Genomic DNA, 26,034 nt, shown 5'->3' on the forward strand with positions numbered 1-26,034 from the left:
CAAAAGGTTTATATCAATGACTGGCATGGAAATGTGGGGGAGGAGAGAACAATCTAATCTGGAAATGGAAAGTATTGCCACAAGGTGACATTCATTGTTGTTTTTTGTTGATCAACATTTTATTATTTAAGGAACAAGTTAAGTAACTGATTTATGGCCTACCATTTTTTTCTTACTTGAATAACAATTGTTTTTCTCTTTTGAGGCATTGAACATTATATTGGCCTGGGGAAGGGGAACATATAAAAAAACAGAGTAAAATTTGATTCTAGTATGTCTTTTTTATATATAAAATAAATTTGGCATGTCTTTTTCTTCTTGTCCTATGTTCCATCGAATCCTGCTTGATACTGTTAGCCAAATTGTTAGCATTTTCTCTAAGTGCAAGTATAGAGATAATCTTTAAAGTAACCAGGTGTCATATCAATTATTCAAGATTTTAATATCAATCGCTATGGCAGTCATCTTTTTTCTTTTGGCCTTATTTGTTGTTTCAGCTCTTAAAAATAAATTCATTAAGATTCCATAGATAAAAGATTTCTAGAGTTATCCTTGACATAGTAACTTGTAAGTGAATGGTCTTCAGTATTATTTGTATATGTAATATAACCATTACATGCTATTTCTTTATATAATGCTTCCAAAATGCAAGAGGAGGGGTAATTTTTATAGACTGTCACCGCTAGGTCATGGACTTTTAAAGAAATGCTTCCTTCATTTGGATGGACACTTTCATTATCAACATTTCTATGAAATTATCTGGCTTAAAATCCCTGATATTACTTTAGAGAAAAGTTGATTGGTCATGTAGAAAATTAGGTTCTTGAGGCTTTTTAGAGGGAACCTAACCAGTTTAGTGGATCGTGTTTTTGTTTTCACTCTGTGAAAACAAATTGGAAAAGTAAATGGGAAATGTAAAGATGATAAGGACTAAGTCCTCTCTGCTTTTTATTAGTAACATGACCTTATAAACATTCTTTACCACCATGGATACTCAAATTACTTCATGAACAAAATGAAATCTCAGATTCACTAATGATTTCAGAAATAGGTACTCAGCTAACAACCTTGCAAACTGGAAAATCCATTAATTGGAAATTACCTTCCTGTACATTGTTTTCCTGCAGGGAATAAATCACAAGACAGTGGCATTGCAGAGATGGAAGAACTTCCTGTACCACATAACATCAAAATAAGCAATATTACCTGTGACTCATTCAAGATTTCATGGGAAATGGATTCAAAATCAAAGGATCGCATTACACACTATTTCATTGACCTCAATAAGAAAGAGAACAAGAACTCTAATAAATTTAAACACAAGGTAAAATTTAACAAATACTCATGCTCATTTGCATCTTAAAACTTTCTAAGTATGAGGACATTTTAAAAGAATGAATAATAGCCTACTAATGGCTTATGTGATGTACTTGACTTTGAAAAAAATAAAAATTTTATGTAATTTTAAAACCCTGTCATTCTAAGAAGTTTTATAAGAAAGGAAATGCCATGTTTATTGTTAAAAGATAATTTTCAAAAAAGGTAAAATCATGACTATCATCTAGATATAAATTATTTTACGTTAAATATTTTATTTAACTAATTAATGAGAAAACCGATGCGGTGCTATAACCAGTTCAAAGAGTAATCCAAATAAAGGGCTTATTTGTAGATCCAGGTATAAACTGGTGTGAAAGTTCTCATGGGAGGGGTAAAAAAGAGGGCTGTCCTCCACTGAACATAATTTATTTGTGTATATTTAGACAAGAAGAACTGAATTGTTATCGGTTTCTACAAAGTACAGAATTGTAAAATGGCTTCCATAACAGAAACAGATAGCCAGAAGAGGGTGCTACAGGCAGTGCATAGTTTTCCAATGAAGCATACATTTTTTTCTATAACTGCCAAATGAGGAATCTGATGCAGCTTATAAACTTCAGATATTTTAAAAACACTTTAGAGCTGAAAATTGCTTTAGGTAGTCAGCTGTCTTTTGCTTTTAGGTTTTTGTTTTGATAATGAATTTTTTGTCTTTTGCTTTTTAGTTTTGAGAATGAAAATTATTAACATTTACATGTTTTTAGGCATATAATTCTGATACCTATTCACATGCCATATATCTTTTGTGATATATCTCTTTCTCCAGAAGTATCTATAAAGAAGATAAGTTATCTGCTTTAAGCATTCTTTCTTAAGTTGCAGTGTTTTCACTGATGATGAAAATCTCATCTATTTTTTTAATATTGATACCAAGTTTTAACTTGTTAGATACTTGGGAACTGTCTTATCTTACCTAGAAATTTTGTTTTTATTAGATGTGCAATTATACATACTAAAGATAACTGAGGATCATACATACTACAGATAAATGTGAAAGAGAGAACCAGATTAACAGTCATTATTTTTCCTGAGTTCCTAATTCTGATTGTGCTCTCTAGTGATGGATGTTCTCTTTGCTGACATTTGCCTTGTTGATGTAGCTCTGAAATCTCTTAAATTTTAAACATTAAATGATGCGTTTTTCAAGATTTGATACCTTTTTTTCACTCTTCAGTTGGAATTCCATCTTCTTGGAAATGTATTGAATATTCAACTAGCAGGTTTAATTAATCACCTTACTAATCATTGTTTAGAAATGCCTAAACTTTTCTGTGACACATAGACTCTATATTTGAATGAAGATGAAGCAAAAATTCATATTTTTAGTGTTTTCTCCTGTAAGTTATAAAATATCAAGTAATGGGCAGCATTACTAAAATATTGGGTAGTATAAATTAAGCAAATATTTAATAATAGTGAATTATTTATATTTATATTGAATTATTGAAATATTTAATACTATTGAAAATTTTTAATACCATTAAATTTTATCTTTTATGTCTCTGTTTTTTAAAGTTTTGCCATTATGAGAATGTTGCATTTTGAGGAGCTTATAGTGTACAGAAAAGAACACCATACTAGAAATCATGAAAACTGGAATCCAAGTACATTTATGTCACTAACAAGCTGCATGACCTTGAGCATGTCTCTTAATAAAGTTGGGCCTTAGTTTTTGCATATGGCAAATAAGAGATTTATGTATATATATAATAATTGTTAGGTATTTTTATGCAGTAAAATTCTATTGTCAGGAATTTAATAAGTTCTTCTCTATTGTTTACAGTTGATTAAAGTTATACTGGTAAATTAACTTCTTCCTCTCCCCTCCTTCCCTTTTTCCTTCCTTCTCCCTTTTCTTCCTTCTTTTTTTCTCCCTCTTTATCTCCCCTCATTTTTCTCTTTCTCTTCCTTCTTTCCTTCCTAGGATGTTCCCACAAAATTGGTGGCAAAAGCTGTTCCCTTGCCTATGACTGTCCGTGGACACTGGTTTTTAAGCCCAAGAACTGAATATACAGTGGCAGTTCAGACTGCCTCAAAACAAGTTGATGGTGATTATGTTGTGTCTGAATGGAGTGAAATTATAGAATTCTGCACCGCAGGTAAGAGAACTAGGTACAAATATAGGAAAAAAACTTTAATTTTTCTGGGGAAGTTAATTATAGAAAAATATTTCTCTTTTGTAATTATAAGGTGATACATATGACATTGGTCATTTTTTGTGTTGTCAGTAGCATTGTGTAAGAGAATAAACAATGTTGTATTGATTGGAGGAAGCTGAAGTTCTCAGTAGAAAAATCTGAGTAATGGCTTCAAATCACTTTTTTTTCCTATATCCATAGTTTGATTTTTTTCAAGATTAAAGCTATGCAAATAAAAATGGATGCAGTTTGAAAATATACTCAGCGTATTTTTTAGCTTCATTTTGAGAGAGACAGAGCTTTCTTCTTCTTCTTTTTTTTTTATTTTCACCAACATAAAAAGGCAGAAGCTAAGAAAATCCTTCTCTACTTTAGGTAAATGGAGCAGATCTCAATGACTGTCCCTAGCAGAAATGTTACTAGATTTTTTTGCTAGCATACTAGAGGATCTTAAGAAAATCTGTATCTAAACTAGGGTCCTGTATATGTGTGTAGGTCTTTGCTTCACTAGAAAATACCTCAAAGCCATTGTTTTGGGAGGTTTTATGTGGAACAGAACCTTAATAATCTATCAGATTGGAAATATTACCAGTCATCTCACTAATTTATCTATTGTTTACTCATTCATTAAAGAAATAGTCATTTATTGAGCAGTGTTACTGGGACACAAAGCTATCTCTACCAGAGTACTCCTGTCATCCTTTCCTTTTGTCTTTTAGAAAGGAGCTTTGTTTCCTCCTGTTCATCTAGATGACTGTTTCCTATGAAAAATAATAGAGGCTGAATCTACAAGGACCTTAAGCTGTTCAAAGTTCTTGTTTCTCAGAATAATTTACAGACTGTTTCACATAAGCTTTATCAATAACCCTGACTCTAAGTTTCGATGAAGCTATTTTGTATAAGTTGACTTTTAATCTGAACATCTAATTCATTCAACATTAATTAAACCCATGCTGTAAGCTAGGCACTGTACAATGTATTGGAAAGAAAATAAAATAGAATGCCACCGGCTAATCTACTTCTTTTCTAGTCTATGACAGGGGTTAAAACCCTGTGCTTATCTCAATCTTAAAATGTTAATACTTACCATAATAAATCATTATTGCCCATATATTTATCTCTTCTCTTAGATTGTCAGTTCTTTGCAAGGAATAGTAACATCTTTTTTTTATCTTTTAACTTGATCATCTAATTTTGCATAGTACCTTGTACATTGTATATTCTAATCTCAGTAACTGTTGAGCCAATGAAGCAGTGAGTAAACAAACTATGTTGCCATGAGCAATTTAACTAGGATGCGTCTGTTTGGAAATTCTTACTAATATTTATTGGCCATAATGTTTCCCTAGTTTCTGGTATAGGAGTTGACAGCAATTCTCAACTTTCAAAACAAAAAGTTGGTAAACAACAACAAAAAAATCAGATTATTTGACAGATGCTTTAGAGTTTCAAGCATCTTGTATACCCAAGTCTAATGTACTCATTATTATTTTTGCTAGATTATAAGCTTCTTTTATTCAGTTTATCAATCAGTTGAAGGAAAACTAGTATGGTGCTAATGGCTATTACTTGGGTTATGAAAAGTTATTTAACTTAATTTTTGTTTCAGTATCTCTAATTTCAAAAAATGGAAAAATGCAAGCAAAGGTAGTCTAAGAAACAATCAGAAACCATAACAAAAGTATTTTTGTAGAAAGAAAAATGAATATTTTTTAAATGGAATTTCCTATTTACTAAGTTGAATTTCCTAAAGATGATTTTTTAAAATCTTCAATTTATTAAGTATATAGTTGGTACTTTTGGTGTCATATTCTTAATAACAGACTTTTTTGGGTTTTTTTCAGACTATTCAAAAGTTCATCTAACACAGTTGTTGGAGAAGGCTGAAGTGATTGCAGGACGTATGCTTAAGTTTTCTGTTTTTTATCGTAATCAGCACAAAGAATATTTTGACTATGTTGGGTAAGATTAAAAAATATATAGTGATTCATTTTACTAAATATAGTTAAAAATTCTAAGCTCAGGTTTCCCTTGACTCTAGTTCTGTTAAGTAGCAATTCTAGTTTTTTCAAAATAGTTGTATGGATTTTTATTTTCCAGAAAAATTAAGTAGAAAAAGATCATGAGATTTTTTTTTCTACTTCACTTAGATTCTTTTCCATAATCATTTCTGATACCAGTTCCTGCCCATTTGACTAGAGGATCTTAAACCTATGATATTTAGATTGATGAGCATTTCGTGTTCACACTTGTCCTGCCATCTGCATCATACTTACTACTAATTTTTTCCTCTTTTTGTGGATCTTTTTAAGACATTGAAAACGAGAGGATAAAAGAATGACTGTTTCATGAAATATTATGGTGAATCAGGTGGGATTCACAGACTTCTACCTAAATAGAAGTCTTTTAGCTGTTGTATTAGTGTGTTTTTCAGCCTGCTGACAAAGAGATAGATACCTGAGATTGAGCAATTTACAAAAGAAAGAAGTTTGTTGGACTTACAGTTCTGTATGGCTGGGAAGGCCTCACAATCATGGCAGAACGCAAGGAGAAGCAAGTCACATTTTACACTGATGGCAGCAGGCAAAAAGAGAGCTTGTGCAGGGGAAATCCCCTTTTTAAAACCATCAGATCTGGTGAGACTCATTCACTATCACGAGAACAGCCAGTGCAGGAAAGACACGCCCCCATAGTTTAATCAATTCCCACCAGGTTCTTCCCATGATGTGGGAATTGTGAGTGTTAAAATTCAAGATGAGATTTCGGTGGGGAAACAGCCAGACCAAATCAGCTGTTATCTTGAATTAATTATTATGAGAATAATCTCTTTTGTTTCCTTTTGAATTCTAGTGATTTTACTAGAATTTCAAAGACAGCCCATGTTTATCCCTGGATGCTTCCCAAGATGTTAAAAGAACTCTTTCATGAGGTAGTTTTTATACTAAACAGCACTTTCATATTTGTAGAAGAACATTTGAAGAGAATAAATAGCCAGATGTATATTTTGAAGTGAGACTAAGGCTTTTAAAATGGCAAATGCTATATAGGATGTAAAACTTCTACACAGCATCTCTATAATTTGTCATTTTAAAAGCCTCAATTCAGACTGTAAAGGATCCTTGACAGGACTATATATGAAAAATATTATGAAATTTTTCTTTTCTTTGTGTTTCATTCTTCTCTAGTTTCTGTTAAATGAAGACCATGGTTTCAGATTTAAATCAGCTTCAAGCTGTGGAAAATGCAATGGGAATCAAAGAGAAGAACACACCTAGGCATCTGTGTTCTTCAAATTAAGTACTTAGCAAAAGAATATATTTATATGCATTTTGATGGTGAAAAATATTCCTGCCATTTGTTTGAATATCTTATAAATACAGAGTTTAGTCCTTCATTTTCTCAATTGGTACATACCCTAGAATCCATATAATTCCTGGTAGATACCTACGTTCACCTAATTTAGAGAGTAGAGACTGGTAGACACAACATAAATTATTGTGCTTGTCAGTTGTGGATTGGCAATGACCATATAGACTCGGCAAGGGAGGTGTTACTTTCTGCAGATGCTCCTTGACTTCCCAATAAACTCACTGTAAGTTGAAAATACCAAGTTGAAAATGCATTTAATATACCTAATCTATAAAACATCATAGCTTAGCCTAGCCTCCTTAAACATTTTCAGACCACTTATATTAGCCTGCTATTGGACAGAATCATCTAACAGAAAACCTATTTTATAAAAAAAGTTGAAAAGATCAAAATTCAAAGTACAGTTTCTACTGAATATTCATCACTTTCACACCATCATAAAGTCAAACAATTGTAAGCCAAACCATCATAAGTCAGGTACTGTCTGTATATGTATACAACTAAAATAAAAACTCCCTTTAGTAAGAAATACATCAAAAGAATAAATAATTACATCTTTTACGCTAGGTTTATGTTTCTGGAACATTGCCAATATCTATTTTAGGTGGCCACTGGAGGGCAGTATTTCTTTATGATTTTTCTCTGTCCCTTGGATGGGAACTGGCCTTTGTTTTTAGGTCCTTTAGTAATCTAAAGTTTGGTTCATGTGTTTTCAAAAATGTTTCCAAGAATAAACAAAGATAAAGACAGAGTGCCTAGAAAATGGATAATTATTGTGTATATTGCCTGATTTTACTCCCAGCTACCAGTATGAAAGCTGTGTTTACTCACTAGAAAATTTACCTTTGTTAAGTTTTCCATATTGATAGTTATAAAATCCATGTAAACTATATCTTAATGCAGTATGTGTAAATAAATATACTTTACACAGCACAGTATAATTTTGCAACATTGCTTTTTAAAGAAGCCTTATTAAAAAGTAATAGACATTAATTCCATGGTTGTTGATTTTCTTTTTGTCATTAACTCTAATTAGGACACATTTCCTTGATTGAAATCCATTTGAAATATCATTTTGTTATTCAGAATACTTGAATAGAAAGGAAACTTTCAATTACTGGATAAACTTTCCAAAGTTTATAATCCATTTTAAATTATGAAAAACTGGATAAATTCTTACTCAGTTCATAAGGAATGAACTCATTTTGTCCTCTTCCTATAAAAATGAATTCCTAAATGGGCATTGCTTTCCCATACTCCAAACAAAAATACTACTTTCTCTCTTACCCCTTGTTCAGATTCACTAGGTAGTCTAATTGTCCTTGAAACTCTTTTTATATCCGAAAGATTTCAGGAATTCACTGAGATTGGTAGACATGTAGGAATGTCTCTAATTCTGGTGTCAGATTATATATACCCAAAGTGCAGTTTCTAGTACACATTTTCTGTTTTTATATTTGTTGCTGTTATTATTTCATGTAATTGCACTTATAGATCCATGTAGGACACATATAATATAGATATTTGAGTTTTGTTAATCAGAATGTAACAAGGGCGAGAAATTTTGAACAGGGACAAGATGGAGTAGACACTCTTTTCCCTATTTTTCCCACTAAGTAAAACTAAAACCACTGGACATTATATATAAAATAAATATAAAAAGACTAAGGAGGAAAGAAGATGTATCAGTCAGGGACCTTTGGGATTCAACAGAACAGTGGTGAGTTCCTTGGGTTTTCTTTTAACCTCTTATATTTTGGACTAGGTGCTGGAGTAGCTGGCAACACAGACATGCCAGTGGGCACAAACAAACAAAAAAAGAACACCAGAAAGTATGTTTGTTTACCTACAGGATCAGGAAAGTAATTGAGATGTCTTCAAATACAGAAACCTTTTGGACAATAACTGCCATACTCCAGGCAAACACTGTAGAAAAAAAAAAAAAAAAAACTGTAGCCCCCTATCTACCAGCCAAGGCTAAGCAGGGAACCTAGACGTCTGCCCTCTCACATCTATAAGGGAACACCCTTCTCCCTCCACCCTCTGCTAGGGTGGTATCAGAGAAGGCTGAATAGGGAGACTGGATTTTCCACCATTGCTCTGAGACAATGAGGGTTGCCTTCATAGTGTGTGAAACCTACATGTCAAGTAATAATGAGACACCCCTTCTCTCTCTGGCCTATAGTATGTAAGCACAGGCCTAGTGGGGGTCTAAACTCCTACCTCCTCCAAGTAGTAACTGACTCCCCCTACCCTGTGTCACTGGAGACTGAGTAGGAAAACTGGACTTTTATCCCCATCAACATCAATAAGTGACTGCCCCATACTCTTCACCCATTGGTAGATAGCCAAGAAGAAGGCTGCTAAAATACTAGATTTAAGTAAGATCCAGAATATAATAACATAATACATCCAGGATACAAATGGAACTCATGCATCACACCAAGACCCAGGAAAATCTTAACCTGAATGAGAAAAGATGATCAAAGATACCAAAACCAAAATAATGCAGATCTTAGAATTATCTGACAAAGATATTTAAGCAGCCACCATAAAAATGGTTCAACAAGCACATACTAACACATTTGAAAGAGATAAAAACAGAAGCAGCAAAGAAATAGAAGGTATAAAGAACTAAATGAAAAATTTGGAACATAAACACACAGTAAGTGAAGTAAAAAGCTGGACAGATTCCATGGATTCCACGGCAGATTCAAGAGGACAAAGGAAAAAAATCAGTAAACTTCTTGAAGATAGAATAGAAATTACCCAAATTGAACAACAGAGATAAAACTCACTGAAAAAAAAATATCAGTCTCATGGACATGTGAGACTAAGTCAAGAAGGAAAGGAGGAAGAGGGTGGGACTGAAAAAATATTCATAGAAATAATAGCCAAAATGTTGCCAAATTTGGCAAACAACATAAACATACAGATTCAATCTGAGAAAACCCTAAATAGGATAAACCCAAAGAAATCCATGCCAAGATACATCACAAACTGAAAACTGAAGACAAAAAACAAACAAACAAACAAAAAACCTTGAAAGTGCTGAGAGAGAAGACACCTTATGTGTAAGGAAAAATAAAACAATTTGAAGGACATCATCATCAGAAACTATCTAGACCAAAAGAAAGTGGTATAATATTTTCAAATGATGAAAGAGCACTATCAACTGAGAATCCTATATCCAGTGAAAATATCCTTCAAGAATAAAAGGGAATTAAGATATGCTCAGATAAAGGAAAACTAAGGGGATTTGTCAACAGCATATCTATCTTAAAGGAAGTTTCTGAAACAGGAAGGAAGGAAATAATAAAAGAAGGAATATTGGAACATCAGAAGGATAAAAGAACAGTCCAACTAAAAGTATGGGGTCACATCCAGAATATCACACTGCATTTATTTGTTATATTTCCTTATTCTCTTAACTGTGACAATTTTTGGTCTTTCCTTGAATTTGCATAAAATAAGCTCCCTAGCTGGTTTTTAGGTGGTAACTTTAAGATCCATTGCTGCTAAATTCAGAGGCAGATCGAGAGCACATCTCAGTGACCCATAAACTCTCTAAGAAGCACGTTGACTCAGGGAACTTTCCCTTGCTTGAGTAGTAGCTTGAACTTTGCCTCCCAAGTCATACTGGTTAGGGAGCCAGAAAAAAAAAAAAAAGACACATTTGAGGGATTCTATAGAGGTGTAGTCAGGGTTAAGATACCAAATAAGGGATGCTAATGTAACCAAGAACTGGCAAGAATTGAAAAGTTTTACTCTTCTTGGGAATGAAAGGGAGTAGGAATTCATCCAGCAGTAGCAGTAGCAGTAGCAGTAGCAGTAGTCAGTTATACATAGTTATGAAGAACCCAGCCCTGCTGGAAACAGAAGGCCCTGAAGCATGGAGGAAATATAGGAAGACACACCAAAGGCTTTACCTCCTCCAACTCTATATGGTGCCTTACGTTGTTAGAACTACAGTGGAAGAATCCACGGAATAAGGAACTGAATAAGAGTTCCAGGCCACAGAAGAAGACTGTGGTGGAGAATGAATGGATCTGAGGGTGAGGGAAAAGGGGAATAACCAGCACTGTTCTAAGCAAAATGCCAGAGAAATAGCCTGATCAGTAAACTGTTCTTGTGTTAAAAAGCCAAAACAAACAAAACACAACACTTTTGTGCCAGTGTAAATGGACAGCGCTCATTTAAAAAACATTCAATATATTTAACTAACCAATATCTTTAGTTCAGTTTTCTCTTTAAAAAGCCACTTCTGAAACCTAGTTGGCAGTTAATGTATGTATGATTTTACCTGTAAGGTTTCTAAGTTCAGTTTGAATTTTCTGGTGAGGAAATTTACATAATTATGTTAATTTAATGCAAGGTCTCCAAGGTTTGTAGCAGATCATCCTTACCTTAAGGTCAAGGCTAGAATTCAGCCATCTGTAGGCAATATCAAAAGATGGTGTCCCCTTAATCTGATAGGAGAGGTATTCAGGCCTTTAACAGTAGATGTTTGACATTTGGGCCATTCAAATATATAAATCAATGGGTTTCCCACAATTGTATCAAGCAGTGACCACGTTTTTTCTCTTACAGAGAACATCATGGGAATGCTATGCAGCCCTCTGTCAAGGATAACAGTGGTAGCCATGGCTCTCCTATCAGTGGAAAATTAGAAGGCATCTTCTTCAGCTGCAGCACTGAATTCAATACTGGAAAGCCACCCCAGGATTCACCTTATGGAAGATACAGGTTTGAGATTGCAGCAGAAAAACTTTTTAACCCCAATACTAACTTATACTTTGGGGACTTCTACTGTATGTACACTGCTTATCATTATGTGATTCTTGTTATTGCTCCTGTGGGATCACCAGGAGATGAATTTTGTAAGCAGCGCCTTCCTCAACTAAATTCTAAGGATAATAAATTTTTGACCTGTACAGAAGAAGATGGGGTGCTGGTTTACCACCATGCCCAGGATGTCATTTTAGAAGTCATTTACACTGACCCTGTGGATCTTTCTCTGGGCACCGTGGCAGAAATCACTGGTCATCAGCTCATGAGTTTGTCTACTGCAAATGCAAAGAAAGATCCCAGCTGCAAAACCTGTAATATCAGTGTTGGACGTTAATGCCCACTCTTCTTATTCTTACTCAGCCCCTTTTCCTCCCTTAGTAGCATTGGTCCTCTGTTGTCCATTTTCATCACCAGATGTTTTCCACTGAAGCATGCACATGCCACTGTCGCCAAAAACGAGCTACCACTTTCCAAATTTCATTCAGAGCCATTTTAGTGTTTTCCTATTCCCTACCCCTCCCACTACTTTCAATGATGAAATACCCTAAGTTCTCCTTCTGACACTTTATTGCCTAGATGCTGCAATGTTTTTATGTTTCCTTTATGCCAAACATAACAAAACAGTTATATAGACCGCTTTAGCAAAGTACAAAATAATGGCTTATAAATGGTGTTTAAATATACATTCATTTTAATCTACTGAATAAATATTGGAATAACTCCAAACCGCATGAAAGGGTGTAATTGCAGCATGAGTTAAATCTTGAAGCCTAGAATTGTCAGCATTTCCAACTCCTTGTTTGACAGTGTTATTTATGTTATTTATATTAGCTAACAGGAAACAACTACTGTGTTATCAACATAATAAATATAATAGAAAAATATTTTATTTGTATTGTTGTATAAAATATTTACAATCATATAGAATATATAGAGTTACATTTTAATAGCAATTGTATACATGTCATGAAACCATTTCCCTTATCAAAGATGTAATTTGTAAACCTCAAATAGTTGTGTATCTGTCCTGTTACAAGTAGATGACTTCAATTAAACAAATTTATGAAGGACATTATTCTGATTCATAAAGTTATAAAATATTAGGTAAATACAGAGAAAACAATAAGCCTCTGAAATAGTCTGTTTCTGAAATAGTCAATAGTCTTCCCATTCAGACTATAAGAAAATGTGAATTTCTTCAACATCATACTTGAACATTACAGAAAATAGAAATACAAACAAAGTTGGTACATGAGAGAAAGTGTTGCCCTTTTACTTCCTTTTACAAAAATGAAAATAATAAACAGGGCTTAGTATAAAATAACACAAAATGATATGCACTAAAGTTGATTAAGCAAATAAATATTCTGGCTTCTTTTCCAAGGTGTCAGGGCAAATAGTTTCCAAATCTTTCATTTTGCACAGAAGGAAGAATAACTTCAGCTCATGGGAAATTTTTTGACTTCACAAAGTATATACCTTGCAACATTAAAAAAAAGTATACTCCCAATGAAAAAATAGTTATATAATCTTATAGTAAACAAAAGGATTAGCAGTAATACTATGGTCACATTAGATTATATATTGCAGACACATATCTATCCAAAATACCTATTTTAAATTTTTAATACAATATTTTATTTTAATATAAACATCTGTCAGTTATAGACAAAGATAATAATTCACAAAGTACATGCTATCAGAATGAACTTTGGTAACCAGAAATGTAAAATTTCAAATAACAGATAAAATAATATGTTATTTTTATAGATAAATAAAAAAAATAGCAGTGACACAATCTAGTTTGTTTTAGGGTACTGAGAGCCTCACAGACTTAAGGGACAAGATAGTAAAAGTTTTATCACTCAAAATCCATCAGAAGTTTCAAATAAATTACTTCCTTGCTAGCTGTATTATTTCCTATTTGAGAAGTAGAATTTGTTTTCTTCCTCTTACTGATTTTTTAAAATCATGCTCTTTTCCATACATCATAAACAATCTTTAGATACTAAAACTTCCCCTAACAAGTGTCCCAGCTATGTTATTTAGATTTGATAAACTATTAGAAATTTTTAAAAAATAATTATATTGACTGTGAGTTTTCTGCTTGGCATGGAGGACACTGAATTTTTTCCCTATTATATGGCTACCTGTTGTATCCTTCCTTCCATTTAAATCCCTTCTCCTTGTATGTAATTAAACTTGATATTCCTTCTTAAAAACAGCTAATACTACCACTAAAGTGCTTTCATTTTCATTGTGTCAGAACTACTTAGCAAGGGTGGCAGAGGAAAATAAACTTGACTTTATATCATGGGTGAAAGTGATCATAACATTTCCTGAACCTCAAATAGTTTTGGCCACATCTTGCTTGCTGATGAGTACCTCTAATAGTCTCAGTTTGGCTTTAATGTGCTTATATTCATAATACTCATCTGCCATTGGTATCCTGTCTTCCTTTTGTGGACTTCTGCAAAACAAAAATACGTTTATTACTTCACAATGAATCCAGTCATTAAATATTCTTTTATAATTCATATATGAAAAAGCATACTGTAACAGCTTCTACTTGGTTTTTGCATCATATCTTCCTGTACTTCTCTTTCACCTTCATTCACTCCCTCTTCCATGTGTTACTAAGTTTCTAAATAATAGTAACCTTTGAAAACTTGAATGACATAAGTGTTTTGAAAATCTGTGGTCTGGTGCATAGACTTACCTAAGGAGAAATAAACAAACAAAAACCAGAACTTTCAAGGCATTCTTTGTCCAGTCATTCTCCCATTATCTGCCACAGTCCTACACCTGTACAAAATGTTCAGCCCTAATAGAGTGGTTAAAAATATTAACCTGAAAATACTACGTAAATTATATTTTAAAAATAATTTAATAACTTATGGTAACAAGAAAAGCATTCAGGGTCTGTCTTACAAATTTGAAACATTTCCAGACTTTCTTGTAATTATAATACCTGTGTCTGCTAATATATAGTAGACACTGAGCTGTTCCTTAATTGAAGTAATTTATGAGAATCTACATTGCAGTGGTTCTCTTCTGTACACTAATTCTCCTAAGGCTAAACATGTAACAATGCATAGAATTTTATACATTATGCAGTATGCTCTTGCTGTTTACTTGGAAGAATAACTTGGTAACATCAGGAGTTAAAACCATTTGCCTTTCCACAAAAATATGTTGTCAGGATATGTTTTCTAAAGGAAATAATTGCAACAGGGTCTCAAAAGTCTCTTGTTTTCTTGGTTAATAAGATAGCCAATTATTTTGAAAATATTTCCACTCATGACTTTGAAATTTAAGGGGTAGAGGACACGGATATAGTCACTACAATTACAACTGAATATAACTACAAATACTGTGTAATATTACTATGGCTGAAACCAGGTAAATAGTTTATATTTAATGTTTTATCTTTACCCCTTTCTATTTTTCCAGTAGTGATAAAGAGGTATTTCTATCTCTTACCAAATAAAAAACAAGCTAATCTATAAAGATTGTCTACGAATGTAGTATCTACTTGTATTTCATAACTATTTATTGCCCTGCAATTTCTAGTACAGAACTCAGAACAGTATAGAAATCCATAGAGAGCATTCTTCTTAACTATTGTCTAAATTATATAACATAAATCCTTTGCCTCCATTCTGTGTTATGAGTCAAACTTACCATAACTGGGTGTCTTAATACCACCTTAATTTCTATAAATAAATCTAAGTAAAGAAATTTCCTAATTATTACAGAGAAACATTAATAAAGCATTACGTAATTTTCCCTAGTTTTGCATATTCCATTTTGGTTAATAAGAGTGCTTTGACAAGAATGAAAAGTTTTGCTAAGTCTTTCCTGAAGCAGTTTCCCCATTATATAAAACATACTAATGTGCTTACCACAGTTCCAGGCTCGTAATTATTAATAATAATGTAATACCTGTATGATTCTCATGCCTCTTGTGTGGCAAATATTACCAAGAACATTTACAGTGTCTTAAACATTTTAATTCATTTGCATTGTTATTTTACCTTATGGATAGTTAGGCATTCCCAGTGAAATGTCTTAGATAAAGAAAATTAAGGTCCATAATTCCTAGCCATTCAATGGTTTGATTTTACTTGTAAAAGATCATCATTTGTGCATTTAGTTGAAATATATCACCACAAAGGGGCATAAACTTCAAAGCCAAATATAGGCTTATCTGACTTGGGTTTAGGACTCATAGTTGCAGTGTTAGTTATGTTCTATACTATGCATACAACATCACTAACTTCCGTTTATGACCAAAAGCAAACCAAGTGACACTGCAGATCCAGTAGGCAGGACTAGTAGCACACTGGGAAGTTCTCAAACCCCTTAAGATAGATTCCTGGGTTCAAATTGGTAAAAATATAAATTTATTCAAAGAACTCAAATTTATGAAAATAATGTATACACATCTTAAAGTATCATTTATCATATGTAATGACTGTTTGATTTAGAATATTTAGTAACATCTCCACAAATATTTCCCTGAATGAAAAATTCCCATAGCATACCATTAATCCAAAAGAGGCAGATATCAGGAACTTTATAGTATGAGTCACATATTTACCCAAATATAGCAGACAGTCCAGAAAAAATTATTACTCCAAGGAATGTTTTGCAAGGAAAGTTACATGAACATTTTATAAAAGAAAAAAGTATGGAAAAAAAATTGGTAGCAAATGCTTTATATTCTAAATTTATGAGCCACATACCATTTCTCACTAGATTAGTTAACATCACCAAAAAGGTAAGTTGGACTTTTAGCAATCAACTTCAAGACTATAGATAGAAAATAAGTTGTTACATCTGTATTTGCTAAATACAAAGAGCTTTTCACTCAATAGGTCCAGTCCTAAAGAATATCCCTGGTAGGCTAACATGGGAAACCTGTCAGGGACTAAGAGGTGAGTAGATCAAGCATGAGAGTTTCAAGGTGCTTTGGAAAATAGTCCCATTCTATCAGGACAACTCTCAGCCTGCTGAACTGAAAGGTCAAATACAATACCTAAATGGAGAGGAATACAGAGAAGCCAGTGTAGCACTGATAAGTTTATGACTTGAATGATGAGTTTAATGTCATCTCATCCACTTAGTAACTTATGGCTGTGGGAAAGTTACACTCTAGATTTATTTATTTTTTTAAAGATTGTTATCTCAAGTGACAGCCATAGCTTCCCAAAGTATCCCAGGAGTCCCATCATTTCAGCTTATAAAGTGGGAACTGAGGCTCAAGCTAACTAAGCAATTTATCTCTCTTCCAAAAGTGGATCAATAACCCTTATCTCTTGATTATGTATGTAATTTTGTTGTTAATACACCAAAAATTAGAGGAAACTAATAGAGTGTATAATGAGACTTGGGTTGACACAGAAAAGTAGAGGACAGATGATAAAGCTAACCATTTATTTAAGGGATAAAAAGAATGACTATGAATTTTTTTATCAAGTCTTGAAATAAAATAATTAGGGACAGACCCTGACTTCTAAGGAAGACATTTAAAGCAAATAAGGAATTATTATTTAATAAAGTAGGGAGTAACTTGCAGAACTGAGAAACCAACAACAAAGCAGTTTTGTGTGCTAAAAAAAAAATCAAATAGATTTTTAAAGGTTTAAATAAATCCATTTATTTATGATGAGATTTATTGTGCAAACAGAGATTTTTAGAGTTTTTCCTTTACTTTTTACAGATTGTCATGCTTTACAGCTACCATGTCCCATAAAACATCCCTAATATTGGCACTATTCGAATGTTGGATTGGACAAATCCTGAGTCTAAGATAGTGTGGAAATTATATACATTTTGTAAAAAGTCACTGTTGCTGCCAAAAAATTGCAGTTCATTATTAACAATAATTCTCTAGGAAGTTAGCTTTAAAAATCTCTCTGCCCACACTTACCTTCCTGTTTGTTTAAAAAACTGTTCTTCAAATTCTCTTAAGGCTTTGCGCAGTCTCTTCTTGTCAGCCCTGGTTTCTCGGAGATGGTCAAGAAGTACAGGCCTGAAAGGGAAACAGAGGCAGCAAACCACCGGGTTACGTATGCACCTATGCAACAACCCTGCATGACCTGCGTATATACCCCAGAACCTAAAGTAAAATTACAAAAAAAAAAAGAAAGAAAGAAAGAAAAGAAGTAGTACACGCCTATAGAAGGTAAAATATTTGCCATTACTGAGCACTGGCATAATTGAGAGATCAACATGAGCAGATTTCTCTGTTGAGCCAAAAAAGCACACTATGATTAAAAGGTGTTCCGATCATAACAGTGTTTTTTAAGTAAATATGACACACATAAAACATGACCATAGGCAAGCACACAAGCAGGGAAAATTACCCGATGGAAAACATATCATAGGATAGGGGAAATGACAGACAAGAGGCAAGCACATTGAGTCCACTGAAAGAAGTTGTAAGGGTAACAGCAGTATAATTGGATGAGGGAAAGGATGTTTTGAAGGACTACTCAGCAGCATTTGGTGATAGACTAGATGTAAGAGATACAGAGGAACAGCTTTTAAATAAAATTATATCCTTAATCTAGAGAAATAAGTGTGGGAATGTGGGGAGCATGGCAAAATCCTTGTGAATGAAAATAAGACCCAGAAGAAAGCAATAGTTACATTCTACCAAGATGAGAGAAAAGTCATACACTCTAGAGCAGGAGTTCGGTATACACAAACATACAAAACTCATGTTTCAGAGATTCTGGGAACTTGAAATTATATATGAGCATTTTCTTAAAATGATTCTATTGGTTTCAGAAAAGTCCAACACCCCTTGAAAAAGTTAGGAATAACTGCTTTAGAACCACCACCAAAAAAAGATTTTCTGCTTGCTTTTTCTGACAGGTCACATTTCTGTCTGTTTAAATCAAATTAAACCTCATAATCTGGGCTGTAAGATACAAACCAAAGAAGGCCAAATTATGAGGAATGCCAGCTTCTGAATAATAATAATGATAATATTGATGAAAGTCCAAATGTCTTCTGTCAGAAAGGCCATTTAAGAGACAAAGGGCAAGTCATTTGCTTCAGACCAATGGGATTTCCAGTTACAAAACTCTCATCTAAATGTAAGAGATTAGGATAAAGGGCCTGAGAACTGTTGACCCACCCCTTTGAGTCCAACATTTTCAAAGGCCACCTCTGCTTCATACACTGGTATCAGACCAGAAGAGTTAAGAAGAGACTCCACACTTAGGATTCATACTCACATGGTAGCCTCATGTAAATTAGACATGGAGAGAGCTGGTGGTTTTACTTCTTTCTTTTCATCCGGTAGAAGGGCCCTAACAGGCTCAGTCTCATTAGAGTAAATGACGTGTTCACCAACAGGAAGGTGAGATGCTGGATCCGGCAAAGAAGGTTGTTGGCTTCCCTGTGGATGGTCTTCATCAGAGTCCTCTTCCTCCTGCTTATCACAGACAGAGTTAAAGAAAGAAAGTTACATAATGCCCAGTGCCTCTTGAGGAAACAAAACAGGAAGGGGAACAATAAATCAATGTCATGAAAACCAGTAGGTGACCCATGTGCCTACTGAGAACTGGGATGGAAGCAACCAAAAGGAGCTCTTCCTCAGTTTGATTAAAAACTTGCAGAAGTTAATGAGCAAAAAGGCAGCAGCCATTCTGGGCTAAAACACTCACCGAGTTAATCTGTGTCTTCTGGGCCAATGAAGGCACAGACCATTAGGATATGGTCCAGTCCAGACTATACTACCAAGTGGTTCCTCCCTTTCACTAGACCTTCTGGGCTCCAGCTTAATACTTGTGATATGAGTTAATATGAGATGGTCTAAAGATAACTTTTATCCTCCAGAAATACCCCAAGTCAGGTCCCACTGGGGACCAACATTCAAATACAGAGGATACTCAGAAAATTGACATGTTCAGGGGAGAGCTCTTTGAAGGCCAAAGCAAAGTGGGGTTGCTCCTCAACCTGTTCTGATAATTTTTATCACAACTAGAAGATTCTTTTGCAAGGAATATAAGAACCCTACTACATTTTAAATTATACTTCCATAATGGGAAAAATCCAAAGACTATGAATTATTATTCTCTTAATGTCTTTAAAATACGGAAGTATAAATGTACCAAGTATACTTACATTTATATTTGTTAATATTTACTCCTTTTCATATTGATGTCTTGAACAAGTAACTTTTGATATTGATGGAGTAGAATTTGTGATGCTTTTCTAGTTCTGTATTCCCATACATCATTCTTTATTAAAGGTAGTCTAACTCAATTTCAGTACTCCTATTTTCTATTGAAATAAATCTTCTCATATCTTGTACAATATGGTCAAATAGTACCAAAAACAAATGTTGCAATATATCAAAAATATATTGTGAATTTTCTGATTAAAGGAATAAATTAACCAACACAGAACAGAAAGTCTCTGTTTTGTCTAGTTGTGCTACAAATTAGATAATGCCAAACTGAAATCTATCATTTCTTTTCACCCAAGGTAATCAAGGCAAATGTTAAAATTGGCTCTAGACATGCAAGTACTATATGCTCTGATTTTACAGTAGTTCTAATATCTGCCACTGTTAAGTATAGTAGCAGGGTTAGAGAAGACCAAATTTTCACTTTTTGAAATGACGACTGGCCTTGTTAGCAGTATATACTGCCATGAAGGGTCTTTTATAACTCTTGTAGTACTATGTGACATCATGTTAATTACACATCAGTACAAAATACCAGCATGCAAGTATCCTGACTTACAATTGTTGGAATAAGGGAAGGCGTTGACAAGATTTGCTTGATAATTCTGTACCGGTCATAAAGCGGTTTTATGAGGTTCTTGTCTTGCTTAGTTACCTGAAAAACATGAAATTAATCATTATTCCTCTCTCAGACAAGAATGAAAAGTCAATATTTTTAGCAGACAAGAAGTCTCAAAGTAAAGGATTATAATACTATAATGTAAGAGTTATCATAAAAAGAAAAGTCATTTTTATTTTATTTTATTTTTTGAGACAAAGTCTCACTCTGTCACCCAGGCTGGAGTCCAATGGCATGATCTCGGCTCATTGCAATCTCTACCTCCCGAGTTCAAGCAATTCTCTTGCTGCAGCCTCCCAAGTAGCTGGGACTATAGGCGTGTGCCATTGTGCCTGGCTTTTTTTTGTGTGTGTGTGTGTGTGTATTTTTAGTAGTTTCAGGGTTTTACCATGTTGGCTAGACTGGTCTCAAACTCCTGACCTCAAGTTTCAGCCTCCCAAAGTGCTAGGATTACAGGCATGAGCTACAGTGCCCAGCTGGAAAGTCATTTATAAAATACTGCATGTAGCACATGCCAGTTTTTTTCTTGGAAAAGTTTCTTAAAGGATACGCCCAAGTTTAGGAATGTGATTTTTGGAGGAGTCTGCAATGCATAAATGTTAAGGAACCTCTTCCTCAATTAATTCTTCATTCTTAAAAAACCAATTCAGACATTGATTTTTCTACTGAAACATGTATTTTACCTAGACTTTCCTGATTATATTTAGTCACAAACACCAACCTTGTACAGGTCTTCATCACTACATGCTTGAATTATATCCTAGGTTACTGTCTAGCGGTGATACAACCTAAATTATTTTGGACAAAACAACTAACTTCTCTGAATCCTCAATTTCCTACCTATACAAGAAGGAGGTTGGAGTTACCAGTATCCTTCCATATAAAAAAATGTATAACCTCTTGATCCACTAATATATTCTATACCCCTCTACCGTAAGCATCCCATCCCTAAGCACTATTTTCAACAGATCACATTGTGCACAAAAATTTAAATAACTTCCTAGCTATCAATCTGTCTATCTATGTATCTGCCTACTTATCCAAAGTGACCTAACTCCTCTGCTTATACTGATTTTTCTTCCTGCTTTATTCTGCATTAATTTTCTGCATGTCTAGTACACATAGCCTCTCTTTTACTCTAGTCCAGTGATAGACACTTGACAAGTAGTGGGAGGGGAATAGTAGAAATGACTCATGGAATAATCACCCTGGCATCTTTTATCAGAGTACACACATCCAAGCATGCCAGACAGATCTGCCATCCAGATCTCTCTCCCTTGAAAGAAAAGAAAATGTTTCAAACATGTGTTACACTTCCCAGTTATCCTCATGCTCCCAACTCTCATCCCAATTGCAAACCATTCTGGCCCGTATTGATCTACCTTTTCTCTGAACTTCTTGTCTCATTATCTGGGCCTTAACTGTTTTCTTTGTTTCAGCTTTGTCTGCCCAAATAAAGGGGTATGGAGGACAGAGATTATACCACATATTTCTTTAAATTCTCACAGTACCCAACACATTCCCATCCCTACTACCAAGTTATCAACACAGGTTTATGTGCAGAAAGTACTCTAATTTTTAACAATTTTCTTATAAGTTCCATATGCTAAGACTCACCTCCCTCTGTAGAACCCTTTTAAGTATTGTTTAAATAACCTCAAGATCTTTTCATTTGCTAACCCAATCATTCTTTTTTTTTTTTTTTAATTTAGATTCTAGGGTACATGTGCAGGTCATGCAGGGTTGTTGCATAGGTGCATATGCACCTATGGTGGTCTGCTGCCTCTATTCTCCCTTCATATATATCCGGCATTTCTCCCCATGTTATCCCTCCCCACCCTCTCCTCCTCTGCTGTCCCTCCTCTAGTCCCCCTCCCACTGCCCCCAGTGTGTGATGCTCCTCTCCCTGAGTCCATGTGTTCTCATTGTTCAGCACCTGCCTACAGTGAGAACATGTGGTATTTGGTTTTCTGTTCTTGTGTCAGTTTGCTGAGAATGATGGTTTCTAGATTCATCCATGTCCCTACAAAGGATACGAACTCATTGTTTTTTATGGCTGTGTAGTATTCCATGGAGTAAATATGCCAGATTTTCTTTGTCCAGTCTATCATTGATGTGACCCAATCATTCTTTAAACACTTTCTTATTCATAACACATCTTTCCATGAAAAAAAAAAATGCAACAAGTTCCTATCAAAATCGGTTCCATGGGATTTTAATAGATGATAGAGGAAAAAATCTCAGTCTACATTCAGAAAACATTGAAATAGTGTTTTTTATGTAATATCTTACTAGGACTTATAGTCCATAGAAAGTATTTCAGAAAATGATGCATTCAACTATTATTGGTGTCTTTCCATTGCAATTTGATTTTTGTTATCTGAGCATATTCCCCAGATTCTAGAAAAGCTAAATGTAATCCTAAAAAAAAAAAAAAAGCGATCAAAACACACATTAGAATGATGAATGCCATTGTAGAAAAGTATCTTCCACAGATGCTAGATCAGGTATACCCAGACTACGGCCCACAGGCCGCATGCAGCCCCCTGAGGCCATTTATCTGGCCCCCCCCTGCCGCACTTCAGGAAGGGGCACCTCTTTCATTGGTGGTCAGTGAGAGGAGCACAGTCACAGTATGTGGCGGCCCTCCAACGGTCTGAGGGACAGTGAACTGGCCCCCTGTGTAAAAAGTTTGGGGATGCCTGTGCTAGATAAAAGTTCAGGAACATGTACAATGTATGCACTCCTTTTTCACTTTGATTTCATTGTCTTCCTCTTAAGATCATTATAACACCAATCCCGATGTGAGGGTTCCACACCCTATCACATAGTAAGTACAAAACACTGTGAAACCTCTAAGTCTACAAGTGCTCATCCTCAGAAAAAGGACAGGAAAGCAGAGTGCCTGAGGAAGGATAGTAGTGGGATTATGCGCCAGGAACTGTTTTCTCCTCACAGAGAAGCAATAGGCCTGCAAAGTGATCTTTATAAAGGAAACTGAATCAAGGTAAGCTCTACAGGATATCCCAAATCTAAGAGGGCAGAAACACATTAGACTGCTGTTATTCTTCAGCCACTTTCTGCTAAGAATCAGATAATGTTCTCTGAATTCAATGGCTCTCTCTTTCTGAATGCATCCTTCTTCCTCCCTAAATCTATAGTTGCTGCTGGCTGTAGTATGCAAGATATATATATTTTTAAAAATTTTGTTATATGAAGAAAACAAGGCTTCCTTTATATTTTTGGTTACATGTTGACTAAACTAAAACAGCCAAAGAGAGCTATGAATCGACTGTCATAATTTAAAGATAAATATGAGGAGCTAAACTTTAAAAGGTAATTATTCTTCCAGTTTCTCCATTTTTATAGTAGCAGGAATAAAACTAAGAGGAGGATGAGCAAGAGAGCACCATGTACAGGACACAATTTGATATTATTTTTCTTATAGCTTGGCAACTTTGCCATATGAAAACTCCTGGCTCCCTATCAAATAGGTGATTTGAATTATCGAGGTCTAGAAATAAACTGGCTTTCCGAGAGACATAAATGCTACTGAGGGGTCAGCCCAAGTTAGTTTCTTTCTGGGCCCTGGTCAGAAAGTTGTTTGGGAAAAAGCTGCCATAGCTTCAGCACCTTTATCACCTTGTTTTCCTTTCCCCCATGGGACTGGTGCCATGTATTCTTGCACAGTAAGCCACAGAAATTTATAATAAAATTTTATAAATAAAATCATTCCAATTATCTCCATAAATGAGCTCTCTCTTAAAGAGAAAAGTAAAACTGACATTCTCTTTTCTGGACAGTGAGCAGTAGGAAACATGCTTCTTAGCTTTAGGGACTCAAGTCCTGCCAAGGTTTTCCTAAGTATCCCCAACCCCTTATTTAGGGAGACACTATATGTAAGCAAGTCTGGCCATTTAAACAATCAAACAAGACGGAAAGTCAGTAATGGATATTATCATAGAAAGCAACTGCTAAAGAGAAAGTTTTGGTCAATTTAGATGTCCAAGCAGGGAATTGAAGACTAATATTCATCTTAAAACCAGAGGACATGAGTTCAGATAACCAGCTTCAAAACTTATAAACTGTTAACATTACAAATATGTAACATTTGAACCTTAGTTTTCTAATATGCAGAATGAGGATGACTTTTAATAAGTTATATAAATGTTTCTGGATTAACAATAGGAATACTAAAAGTTATTTGGGCTATCAAACTAGTTGACTTGATGTTAATGTCAATGCTATGCATTAATAAAAAAGAACGCCACAGTGCTATTGAATAATAAATTTTTAAAAGTAAAAGAGAATGATAAGCTCTCTATGTCTTGATATAAAAAGCTATCCAGAATATATAAAGTAAAAATGATGCGTAATTGTACAGACTACTCCCTTTTGTCTAGCAGAAGCAAGTTAAGACTATATATTGGGGCTAGGCATGGTGGCTCATTCCTGTAATCCCAGCACTTTGGGAGGCTCAGGTGGGAGTATGACTTAAGGCCAAGAATTCTAGACCAGCCTGGGCAAAAGTGAGAGCTCACCTCTACAGAAAATTAAAATAATCAACCAGGCATGGTGGCGCACACCTGTAGTCCCAGCTACTTGAGAGGCTGAGGTAGGAAGATCACTTGAGCCCAGGAGTTCATGGCTGCAGTGAACTATAATTGTGCCACTGCACTCCAGCCTGAATGATGAAGTGAGACCCTGTCTCTAAAAAAATAAAAATAAAAATGAATGTGGATTGATAATTTCTTATATATGCTTTACATAGAAACTCTAAAAGAACACATAAAACATTAATAACAATGGGTATCTGCTTGGGGTGGAAGATCTCAGAGCTGGAAATGGCAGTTGGGGTTGGAAGGAGTTTTTTTTAAATTTATTTTTATTTTTATTTTTTATTTTTGCCATTTTCTTTTTGAACTATATGAGAAAGTATTACCTATTCAACATACTTTTTTTAGAAGAAGGATAAATAAGAAAGCAGAAAAGTTTGATGGCATCTTTCTTTGCATGCCCTTTATCTCGAAGTCTACTGTCTTTTCAACCAACAACAACCTGCTAATAAGTTATTAAATTTTTACTGATTGTTTAAAGATAAAATGTATACTTTCTAAAAATCTGCTTTCATCCTCAAAGATGCTACAGTTGACAAGAGGCCAGAAGAAGTAACTGCCATTACACATCCCTTTGATAATTTGTGCTGTGTACCTGACCCCACCTTCAGTTCTTAGAAAGGTCAATATTGATATATGTGCCAGCAGCAATTCAGTATTTCCAAAAGAAAATGACATTAAAAAAAAACAGAAATAGGCACTACAGTTCAGCTCAGGGGATGATTCATTCATTTCCAGTTCACAGCCATGCCCTGTAACCCAGAAGTGATTTTCTCCAAAAATTATCCATAGATAAAAGAGGAAAAAAATTACTCATTGGTAGTATCTGAATGAACAAGGCAATGCTATAGGATTTATCACCCTGAGTATGGGCTCTGACTAAATACTAAATGCAGAAATTACAGAAAGAGTCAT

General features: G+C 34.4%; 2 protein-coding genes across 7 annotated transcripts in view; one reads left to right on the forward strand and one right to left on the reverse strand.

Moving 5' to 3' along the window:
- The window catches only part of PHYHIPL (phytanoyl-CoA 2-hydroxylase interacting protein like), a 71,758-nt gene extending 57,323 nt beyond the window's left edge, over positions 1 to 14,435 (forward strand). Inside the window, exons 2-5 of the mRNA XM_003928705.4 lie at positions 1,128 to 1,324; positions 3,305 to 3,479; positions 5,363 to 5,480; positions 11,478 to 14,435. Coding sequence (XP_003928754.1) covers positions 1,128 to 1,324; positions 3,305 to 3,479; positions 5,363 to 5,480; positions 11,478 to 12,012 — 1,025 coding nt within the window. The 3' untranslated portion in view covers positions 12,013 to 14,435. The remainder of the gene's footprint in view (positions 1 to 1,127; positions 1,325 to 3,304; positions 3,480 to 5,362; positions 5,481 to 11,477) is intronic.
- Positions 12,544 to 26,034, reverse strand: part of FAM13C (family with sequence similarity 13 member C) — a 121,060-nt gene continuing 107,569 nt past the window's right edge. For 4 of the 6 annotated variants that reach the window (XM_010339343.3, XM_010339342.3, XM_003928703.4 and 1 more), the window contains 4 exons: positions 20,444 to 20,539; positions 18,929 to 19,128; positions 17,614 to 17,715; positions 12,544 to 14,148 (listed from right to left, as the gene is read on the reverse strand). In XM_010339343.3, the coding sequence (XP_010337645.1) occupies positions 14,025 to 14,148; positions 17,614 to 17,715; positions 18,929 to 19,128; positions 20,444 to 20,539 (522 nt within the window). In that variant the 3' untranslated portion in view covers positions 12,544 to 14,024. The remainder of the gene's footprint in view (positions 14,149 to 17,613; positions 17,716 to 18,928; positions 19,129 to 20,443; positions 20,540 to 26,034) is intronic. The other 2 variants (XM_010339341.3, XM_010339340.3) reach the window with 1 other exon arrangement.

The sequence above is a fragment of the Saimiri boliviensis genome, chromosome 12, assembly GCF_048565385.1.
Source record: "Saimiri boliviensis isolate mSaiBol1 chromosome 12, mSaiBol1.pri, whole genome shotgun sequence".
Lineage (NCBI taxonomy): Eukaryota > Metazoa > Chordata > Mammalia > Primates > Cebidae > Saimiri > Saimiri boliviensis.